Below are 11,614 nucleotides of genomic sequence, written 5' to 3'. Positions count from 1 at the left end.
ATTAATAAAAGCGAATGCGGGCACCATGAATATTGACATTATTATTGAATCCAAGTGCGCGTGTGTTCCTGTCGGCGGTCATCGCGGCACCGTTGTTATCATATTCAGAAATAACTAAAACGAACTGTATATGTGAAAGTTTTCTGAACTTTTCTTCATTCTACTGGGTCCCTATGGTTGTTGACATTCGCGGACACACAACGTGACATTACTATCACTAATGACATAATTTATTTAAATTTTCTTTAATACTTCTCTCTCCCCTTGGTTTCCTCCGAGGTCCCAAAACTGGGTAACTGATTAACACAAACTTTTCCCCCCAGCTCACCCCCTCTCTCATAATTTAAATAACCCCGATATTTTAATTCAAGAACTGGGTAACAATTTACTTAATTCACATGAAACTCACCCCAGGCGCCTTAACATCCTTTCTGTTGAGTTTTTCCCGACTTTCAACTATTTTCCGAATTTTTAATAATTTTTTTCTCATATTTTTTGCTAGACGCGGCGGGCCTGAAAATTGTTTGCTTTCGCCTCTTTCCAGCAGCCATTGTGTATGCGCTGCGATGCAACCAAACACACGCGTTAGCCACGCCCATCCCAAGTTCCCACCCACCTCTTATTTTTTGATTTGTGTAAAGGCCCTGTCACTTTCATTTCAATGTCATTTATAGTCCCTTTTAATAAAACTCATTTTTTTTGACTCGCCAGAGATACTGTCAATCGCCTTTAAACTCCAGTTTAGTTCCATTTACAACAATAGGTGGGCTTAAGATATCAACGATGTAATCCCATTGGCTCGTTGAAGTGCCATTTTATTGAACACTCTGCAGTTATTCTCCGTGGAGCGTGTCCTATTGGCCCAATCGGCTGTCATTTTTCGTGACCGTCTGGGTGATTTTCCTGGTGCGCTGTTGTAGCATCAGAGCGGACGCGTGTATATTTCCCCCAACGGAGTTTCACTTCCGCGTTCGGTTTGCGCGATCTGATTGGCCAGCTTTCGCACTTGACATGAGCCGCAGCCACCGTACTTGTAGGCGAAACTGCACTTAGCCATAGATCTATGATAGCAGCAACGTTAGCCTCGTCATGCACGTTTTCTAAAACAACAACAACTCCTTTGCCAGACTATAGCCAAAAAACAAGTGGACTTGAAGCACGAGCACATGTTTTGTTTGCATGCCGTGCGAATATAGCCTCTTGATAATAATAATAATTCTGCGTGTCGTGTTGTAGTACTGCTCGCCCCGCTGGGTTGGATAATAATAATAATAATAATAAAAACCCTCCTCTACAGCATTTCCTTACTAGCGTCGATACCGAGGCGCACCAATCAATCGCCGGTGCGTAGAGGTTAATAATATTGAAGGTAAGCACGTTTACATTATTATGTATGGTTTGCATTTTAGACTTAACTCAGTCAAGCCAGCTCTAACTAAAACATACAAAAACAAAACAGGCTTTGGTGTTTATGCCGAAGGTCAACTTAACTCTGCTGTCATTGAAACTTACCTAACTTTACAATCAATGGCCATGGTTGGTTGATTTATAGGGTTATATACATGATACATTTAGACGGTGGCCTTTCGTTTTACTTGCCTCTTTGGCAGGCCTTTGATCAGTCTTCCCTACTCTAATAATACTTTGGCAGGTGATATAAGTTTAAAGATTTGATGGGCCAAGGCGGCCCCTTGACGAAAACAAGTAATTTCATACCTTGCATTGACAATATGCTACCTACACAGGGCCGGCTATAGTCTCTGTTGGCCCTAAGCAATATATTGGCTAACTTAAGTTGGGGGGGCCCTGTCACTGAAATCACAGTCATTTATTTGTGCCAACAATTACTATGACATCACAAGAGGCCTATTGACAGTGTAGCATATCTATTTTATATATTTTGTTACTATCGGGCACAGATTCTAAACATCTCAAACAAAGACATAATTTCTTAATAAATTATTATATATTCTGATAATGTTTACAAAAAAGCTAGCTCTGTAGTTTAGGTATTTGGGCAAAATGGCTGATGACCCCTGGATTGTTTACTAGTTGGATGGAAACAAAAGTGATTAAAGGAAAACTCCAACATTTTGGGAAATTTGCTTATTTGTCATCTACCCTGGAGTTAGACAAGAAGATACATACCTTTTTTCTTCTCTGTTCATGCAGTAGGAGACAAGACACGCACCGTTAGCCTAGCTTAGCGTCAGTCACTGAAAGTAGGTTCCTACATTAGCCTAGTTCCCAACGTCTTCCTACTCCTACTGCATGCACAGAGAAGAAAAAGGTATGCATCTTCTTGTCTAACTCCAGGGTAGATAAGCTAATTTCCCAAAATGTTGGAGTTTTCCTTTAAAGCTAGAGCGGGCACTCCCTATCTACACAGTACGGCCTAAAGCCTTCCCACTGCTACTGCACAAATTCTGAATGTTTTCTACCCAGAAGACAACACTGCTTCTTCCTTATTTGAGATTCATTGTCTATCGGCGGCACGGTGGTGTAGTGGTTAACACTGTCTGTCGCCTCACAGCTAGAAGGTCCAGGGTTTGATTCCCGCTTGGGGACCAGGTTTCCGCGTTGCCAGGTACCCAGGTGGGGTATCTCCCGGGCCTTTCTGTGTGGAGTTTGCATGTTCTCCACATGCTCGCAAGGGATTCCCCTCCCGATATAAACCCAATGGAAAAACATGCACAACAGATTGCTAACGCTGTCGTGTTCCCTGACGAAGACGGACAGGAGCACTTGAATTGGTCCCCGCCGTCCCCGGGGCGCGGCTCCACGCCGCAGCCCCTATCTGCTCCCGGCTGCCCTTGGGGGGAAGGACAACGGGATGGGTCAAGTGCAGAGAGACATTTCATCGGCGACCCAATGCATGTGTGTGTGGGTTCCTGTGTGTCGCCCATCTCGCATGTGTGTGTTAAACTGCATGACAAATAAAGACTTCTTCTTCGGAACACAGAATTTTCCGCATTGCTGCCACTTAGCAGAAAGAGTGATGCGGAACTGTAACCTATTCTGTAACCAGAATAAATCAAAGCTTCTAGGTGGCGTTGTACGTAGCGGCACGATGTACGTAGCGGCATGGTGGTTTAGTGGTTAACAAACACTGTCGCTAGGGCGGCCGGGTGGCGCAGTGGGCAAGGCGCTCGCCACCAACGCAGGAGATACTGGTATCGAGCCCAGCTCTCGGCGTTGCTTCCGGCTTGGCCGGTCGTCGTACTAACACAATTGGCAGTGTTAGAGGGTGGGAAAGCCGGGGGGTGGGTCCTGGTCGTTGTAAACAGCGACTCCTATAGTTCGGTCGGGGCACCTCCTCAGCGAGGAAAGGATCTAAGGGGGGTAGTGTGATCCTTCCACACGTTACACCCTCTCAGTGAGAGTCTGCACTGCCAGGTGAAAAGAAGCGGTTGATTGGCTACACATGTGTCGGAGGAAGCATGTGATAGCCTCCACTCTCCCAGACCGACTGTAGGGGGTAGGTGCGCAGCGACCAGTAAGGGGATTGGGAATTGGCATAACGACTAACATTGGGATGTGAGAAAAACGGAGGAAAAAGGATGGGGAAAAAAGATAAAAAATAAAAAAACCACTGTCGCCTCACAGCTAGAAGGTCCAGGGTTTGATTCCCGCTTGGGGACCAGATTTCTGCGTTGCAATGCCAGGTACCCAGGTGGGGTATCTCCCAGGCCTTTCTGTTTGGAGTTTGCATGTTCTCCCCCATGCTCGCAAGGGTTTCCCCCCCGATAATAGAAACCCAATGGAAAAACATGCACAATAACTAGACTTCACTCGGGTGTATTATTGATACTATCATACTATGTTTGTTTCTGACTCAAAGTGTGTGTGTGTGAGAGAGAGAGAGAGAGAGAGAGAGAGAGAGAGAGAGCAAGAAAGGTTGCATTTGTTGACTCATGTTGATAAGAGTATAACAATTTGAAAAGATCAGTTTAAGGTAGATTTAGAGCAGATAAAATATGAGATTAATTTGCGATTAATGAGATTAAATATTTGTATCGCTTGACAGCCTTAATTATTATACACATGACAACAGTCAATTTCTCCTAAACATGTTGTAGAAGAAAATCATCTCACTCAAATGGCGTTGGGCAACGTTAAGGCCATAGATGTTGATCTGGTTGATCAAAAAACCATGCTGACATTTAACAAGTCAGTTTTAACAGTCATTTAACAAATCTGAAATGCACACAGAAGACTGCACGGATCATTTGTTTAAATGTAAAGAACTATTGGATAGAGATGTTCCGAATCCTGATCCGAGTAATGTAATGTGGAGTCATTTTTAATATAGTAATTTAATATGGAGTATAGTAGGGGTGGGACGATACATCGATCCAGATCGATACATCGATGTAATTATCAACAATCGAATCGGATCGATGCAATGTAATAAGATCGATTCATATCGATACTCTTATTTTGAAAATCCTGTGGCGAGTCTCATATCCGCCCAAGAACAACAGCAGTAGCTCCGTGTGTGTAGACGTTACAGCATAGCATTCTCCCTTTCTGTGTGTGTGTGCGCGCGTCTTTGGAAAGACCAGATGAGGTCAGAGGAGTTTGATGTTTAAATGTTATTTAAACATAAACAATATAATACATAATAAATGTAGGCCTATACATGATCATGCAACATCAACAAATTGTTGTAGGAACGGTTTGGGAGAGGGAGGTAGGGAGGGGTTTTAGGTTGAGTTTTGAGTTCCAAAAAATGGAGCTTAAAGTTTAAAGCTCAATATATCAAAACGTGGCACTTTACAGTGAACAGGAGGTCTATTTGTATTAAAAACAATAGATTGATTTTCCTTTAAATGTCTGGAAGAGCTCAAAAATACAAATGTCAAATGATATTTGTTACCTTTTTTTAGTTGATCTAAATGTTACTGATTGTGTTAAATGGGCATATGATATCATCTCATATCGATTGCAGGCACTTGAATCTAATCTAATCGTATTGTATCGTGAGAGACTTTGTGATATCGGCAAATATCGTATCGTTGTCCAAAGAATCGATATCGTATCGTATCATGATGAAATTGGTGATTCCCACCCCTAGAGTATAGATACTGAGTCATTTAATATAGAGTATCTGCCAATACAGAGTCCCAATCCAATAGTTGTATTTCATAGATAATATAGCAGCACACAGTGCACACTTCAAGTATATTAAAGTTAGTAAAAACCAATCCAATGTAGGTAAGATATGCTTGTTAATTGAATAGCTCTGCTTAAAGAAAAAGAAATACCCTACTGACATTACAGCTTTCCCTTAATGATTTATTATATATTTATTATACAATTTTGTATACGTTTTTTTTTTTTTTACAACGATTTTTAATCGGAATTTGATCAGGCTTAATATAGCCGATGCCAATACCAATCAATTAAAATATGCAAAGATCTGATATCCCTACTATTGAAAACGCCTGTCATTGACTCCTCTGTTAAATTGCTTGGTATTTCGCATATCTTCATTAGGGGTGTGTGTATCATGTGTATTGTGATCCCCCCCCCCCCCCCCCCCCCCCCCCCAATATTATACAGATGCATGATGTGCAGTATGTTTTTTTCATGCCTTTTTAAAGTCCCCATCAGTGATCCAAACATAAACCAGTGGGTAGAATGGAGATATGTTTTCCTTCTTACTTGATTGAGTGAACTAACACTAGACAGTGGGTAGGCTAAATATTATACCAGTGGAGTAAAATCGATCTATATTAGGATTTGGCAACAACAGGTTAAGACAAAAAAATATGTTTTGTCAAACATACATACTACTTGATACTAGTATAATGTAAACCTTGTAGCAGATAAAAAGATAGCCCACATTTAGTCTACTGTCTGTTTACTCTCTGTTCAGACAAAATAAAGTTAACCTTTCTTGAGGTATTTTCTATTGGCTATACCATGATTTTCTTTTTCTACAAATTTGACATTCTTATGTTGCAGTGTTTGTTTATCATATTGCAATATATTAGATTAGATTAAATTGTCATTTAATCTAATTGCACGGGGTACAAGTATGGAGTACAACTAAATGTAGTTGGCATCTAACCCGAGTGCAAAGGAGCAGTCATTGTCAAGTGCATTGTAATGTAGGCCTACACATGTATAACATGTGTATAGAATGTAGAGGATATGTATATACAGTATAGATGTACATTATAAATGGAGTGAGTACTTATAAACACACTATAGACGGTAGTATATAAATATGAATACGCTATGGATAATATAATAAATGTAGTGGTTTAAATAATATGGGTAGATATTAAATAGTTATAGAATATGGAAGATAAGGGGCGGCTACGTGGCGTAGTGGGCAAGGCGATCGCCACGAATGCGGAGACGCTGGGCTCGCCTGTTCGAGCCCAGCGCTCCACATTGCTTTCAGTTTAGCTGGTCGTTCATACTAATACACATTGGCCGTATTAGGGGGTGGGAAACTGATGGGTGGGGATCGGGCGTTGTGGACAGCGACTCCTACAGGTCGGTTGGTGCGCCTGCGCAGTAGAATCAGGAAGTGTCGGGGGCAGCGTGAGCCTCCCACGCGTTACTCCTCGCCACTGAGAGATCGAGCTGCACAGGTGAAAAGATGCGACTGCTGTTACCTCAAGTACCGGAGGGGACTTGTGCTATGTATGACTTAGTCCACATTGCAGCCGGCTTGTGGGAGGCAAGAAACAGCGTTCGTGACAGGGGAGGGTTGAATTGGATGATACGAAATTGGGATGGGAGAAAATATAGAAAATGGGAGAAAAAGTGGATCAAAAAAAGAATATGGAAGATAAGAAAAGCTAGGGTATAAAAGGTACACAGTACATTTCGCAGAGTAAATTGTACTCAAACTGGGTAAATTTTACTCAAACTGATTTATCAACAGTAATGTACAGAATGAACAGTGAGTATAAACAGTGGTATTCAATATAATACACTATAGAAGATATAGCCAATGTAAACGGCGATATAAATAGTATGAGTGGGTAAGACAAACTATGAATGAACCATAGGTTGGATATAAGTAGTATAAGTGAAAGTAGATATGAATACAGTATATGAATGATGCCTTCCTCAGACACCGTTTGTGCTGGACAGCCTCAATTGCAGGGAGTGATGTACCGGTGGCGGTGATCCGTTGGGTGGTTTTCACCCCTCTCTGCAGTGCTGTTCCGGTCCAAGGCAGAGCAGTTGCCATAACAGACTGGGATGCAGTTAGTGAGGATGCTTTCTATGGCTCATGATCGGTAGAAGTTCACCAGAATCGGAGCAGACAGGTGGGCTTTCCTCAGTCTCCTCAGGAAGAAGAGACGTGGGTGAGCTTTCTTGACCAGGGTTGAGATGTTGAGGGCCCAAGAGCGGTCCTTGGAGATATGGATGTATACCGAGAAACTTTAAGCTGGAGACATGCTCAACCTCTGTCCTGTTGATATGGATGCGTGCCAGCTCTGATCTTCCTTAAGTTCACGATGAGCTCCTTGGTTTATTTGATGTTGAGGGCCAGGTTGTTGTCAACGCACCATGCCGCCAGGTGCTGAACCGCCTCCCTGTAGGCCAACTCACCATTGTGTCGTCTGCAAACTTGATAATGGTGTTGGTGCCATGTACAGGAGTGCAGTCGTGGGTGAAGAGGGAGTAAGAGGGCTCAGCACACCGCACAAGGTCACCGAGTTTGGGGGATGGTGGTGTTGTTGAATTATGAACTAAAGTCGATGCAGCACTCTCACAATGGTGTTGCTGTGGTGGGAGAGGGCAGAGTGTAGCGTTGTAGCAGATGGTGTCCTCCGTGCTCCTGTGTTTTCACGGTAGGCCAGATTTGAGATGGACCAGGACCAGCCTGTCGAAAAACCTCATGACAGAGGTGAATGCAAAAGGGGCGGAAGTCATTAAGGCTCGCTGCAGAGCATTGTTTTGACATCGGCACGATGGAGGTGGTTTTGAAGCATGTGGGGACAACTGCTTGGGTTACTGACAGGTTGGAAATGTCAGTCAGGACCTCAGTCAGCTGTTCAGCGCAGGCCCTGACTAGGGGCCCACGACTAGGGATGTCATCAGGATCAGCAGCCTTGGATGGATCAGTTTGTTTTTCATTTATGATGAATTGAAAATGGGGGACCCTGATGGCCTGATGTAAACAAGATGAAAGTCTTTCTCTGGTCTGCATCCCCTTAACAATTGTGTGTATTGAGCTGTACTGTATTGTACCCATTCTGCAATCTGTTAATAAAATGTTCAATCAGTCCTGTTCAGTGCAGCACACACGTCGGTGGGGGAGAGAGTAAGGGACTGGTCTAACCCATTGTGATATGCATCATATTGCTAGATTCTTACCAATATACAGCCTTAATCTTGCATGCGTGTTGCTTAAAAAATAAATAAGAAGCTACAATTGTCTATATTTTGATAATTTCTTTGTACTGCAAAACACTGGACCATGTTGCGTCAACCTAAAGCAGCTTTACATTGAGCTAGCTAACGTTTCCAAAAAGGGTTGTAATGTTACAATGTATCAAAGCGATACAAACAAGATGTTTAAACGACCTGTACGTTGTTGCCAAGGAATCCAGTGATGGCGGGTGTCAGAAGTCCAGAAACTATATCTGTGAAAATGTATACTTCTATGTGCAACAACCTGTTTTTTTATTGTCCTTCTTTATACAGAGCCAAATGGATAGAAACGTACGCAAACTTCGAGATCGAGAGACTAACCCATGCATTGACGTAAGCCTATCTATAAAACATATAAAATATGACTGTCCCGCATGTGCAATATATCTGCATGCTACAATCTGATGAATGAGAATGTTTCAGAATGTGTTTTCCTACCTGCTTATGTTGCTAAATATTTCTTCCAGGAAAGTGATGGGTCTCAGAAGTGTTTGGATGCCAACAACTATGATAAGAGTATGTGTTCAGCATATTTCCTGAGATACAAGGACTGTAGGAAGTATTGGGTGAGTGTGTATTTTTTAAGATCATAATTATCAAACAAAATAAAGGAATTGGTAATAAAAGCACTGTGGCATTCACCAAAAACATTGCATTTGTAATAAGCTGTTTGTTAAAGGGGACATATTTTAGTCCTTTTCAACAAGTTAATATAATAATAATAATAATTACTAATAATTCATTACATTTATATAGCGCTTTTCTAGACACTCAAAGCACTCCCCACGCTTCACCACCACTGGTAGCACCCAACCTTGGGCTACGCAGGCTCAATGGCTGCCATACACTGGCACCAGGCACTGAGGCACACATCACTCTACACTGTGACACACTATATAAAAAGCAGACATCACACTACACTGAACGGCTCAGGAGATGGGGATTGATATCAGCCAATTAAGGGGAAGGGATGATTAGGTGGCCTTGATGTCAGAGACCTGATTGGGAATTTGGCCAGGAACGTCGGGGGAACCCCCTACTCTTTGCGATAGGCGTCCTGGGTCCCCTAAACATGTCCTTTTACGTTTTCTGGTAAAAAAAAAAGACTGATTATACATTCTAGCAGCCTTTATACCCCTCTGTTCCAGTCATGTTCTCAATGGGCTTTTTCTGTCCCTGTAACAAAATATTTATTTCCTTAACCCGAGTTAATAGCCCGCTTGTCTTTGTTTCCTTGTAGCACAATATAATGATCCAGAGGAGAAGAGAGGGTGTCAAGCCAGACATGCCCACTGCCCTGGAGAGACGGGAGATCCTGGCTGCTGTCGGAGGCAAGCCGTACTGAAGAGCCTGCGCTGCCAGCAGGGAAGTGACACTGGTGAGGAAGACACGTCCAGCACGTCCAGAACAAGTGAGCTGTTCGGACTCTGGTGCCGCAGCTTGCTGACGCCATATTACCTGCTGGGCTCACGTCAACATGCCTCCGGGCAGCATCTGTTCCTGAAGCATCAGTCGAGCGGCAATATCTGTACTGTTGTCATTTTAGTAGGTAACTCTCATGTCAAACCTGGAAGCTTCAACACAGGAATCCAAACAAAATATTGGATTGAACACTTTGTTTTTAATCACAAATCTTCAAAATGCAGGCTTCATTATAAAACACTGTCACTTTGTGTGTGTGTGTGGTATGACTGAGCGGGGGGGGGGGGGGGGGGTTAACTTGAATAATTATGATAATAAAATGTGAATATTAATATTTCTAATGATTGTATTCAGACTTTAATTGTAATTATTGTATTCAGACAAAAGGCAGTCGAGAACAGATTCACATATTATTAACCTGAATCCTATCGTTCTGCCGTGAGGAGGCCATGTGCTGATCAGATGTCAAACGTAACCCAACGTATTCTATGTCTCGAGAGCTCTGCTGGATGATGTCACCAGGAGGAGAGCAGACCTCTAGTGAACTGATGTCACCAGCAGGAGGAGAGCAGACCTCTAGTGAACTGATGTCACCAGGAGGAGAGCAGACCTCTAGTGAACTGATGTCACCCAGAGGAGAGCAGACCTCTAGTGAACTGATGTCACCAGGAGGAGAGCAGACCTCTAGTGAACTGATGTCACCAGGAGGAGAGCAGACCTCTAGTGAACTGATGTCACCAGGAGGAGAGCAGACCTCTAGTGAACTGATGTCACCAGGAGGAGAGCAGACCTCTAGTGAACTGATGTCACCAGGAGGAGAGCAGACCTCTAGTGAACTGCAGACACTATTTCCTCAACTATTCTCAACTGCAGTCGGCCCAACTTGAAGAAATGCTGTCTGGAGTTCATGTACTGTATGTGAATATACCCCACCTTTTGTATATAGACAAATCATCCTGGATTAGGGCTTTAAGGCTTGCCTAATCCATCAAACTCACCCTACAGTCCACGTGACCCTGAAACTGATGTTGTTTCCACCATGCTGTCTGATATAGCAAGGTTGGGAAGTAATGCATTACATGTAATGGGATTACAAAAAGTGGTACATGTAATAAAATGAGATTGGGCTGAAAAGGGGTCAAAACGCCACCTGCTTTTTTGGGAGTAAATCATGGGTGAACAATGCACATAAAATAATGTATGTATGGCTTGATTTCTGCTATTGGATTTGTGAAAGAATGACGATGCCTGTTCAAACAATGAGTTGCTGAGTCCAATGCACTTTTAAGAGCAACTCCACAGTCATGGTTCTGCCAAATGTTCTGCTTTTCTATCTTATCTATATAGCATTATGTGCAGAAAATGTATTGTGGTTGAAATATCCTTTTGAATGCAACCACTAGATGGCGACAGTCTTTTCGTCCACTGAATGCGCACTCCTACGCAGAGAGTTGGACGACGTCCACAGCAGAGGCTGTGACGTGCATGCGTAGAGACATTTGCGCATCTGGCTCTACGCAAGCGGTGTGGATCAAATGCACTGTAGCAGCCAATCGGAGGACGACCGCGGATGGCTTGTTTCTGGCAAAACCTCATGGCCACACAGTAACAAGTTACCGCCAGTCGCCAATCCATCGTCATACAGGTGATGTTTTGACTAGACAACATAACCCAGGTAGCCAATTTATGATGAATTGAAAATGGGGGACCCTGATGTAAACAAGACAAGTCTTTCTCTGGTCTGACTCTGCATCCCCTTAATTAACAATTGTGTGTGCGTGTGTGT

At 42.9% G+C, this 11,614-nt stretch overlaps 1 protein-coding gene across 1 annotated transcript; it reads left to right on the top strand.

The window, feature by feature from the left end:
* Positions 1-1,060: 1,060 nt before the first annotated feature.
* Positions 1,061-10,099, top strand: chchd7 (coiled-coil-helix-coiled-coil-helix domain containing 7). The gene is made up of 4 exons (XM_084326648.1): positions 1,061-1,369; positions 8,680-8,739; positions 8,874-8,972; positions 9,647-10,099. Exons 2-4 carry the CDS (start codon positions 8,686-8,688, stop codon positions 9,749-9,751), a joined length of 258 nt encoding a protein of 85 aa, XP_084182774.1. The 5' UTR covers positions 1,061-1,369; positions 8,680-8,685; the 3' UTR covers positions 9,752-10,099.
* The last annotated feature ends 1,515 nt before the right edge of the window (positions 10,100-11,614 follow it).

Source organism: Notolepis coatsorum (assembly GCF_963971535.1).
Source record: "Notolepis coatsorum genome assembly, chromosome: 12".
NCBI classification, from domain to species: Eukaryota; Metazoa; Chordata; class Actinopteri; order Aulopiformes; family Paralepididae; genus Notolepis; species Notolepis coatsorum.
Note: the sequence above shows the minus strand (reverse complement) of the source record. Positions and strands in the feature narration are given on the sequence as shown.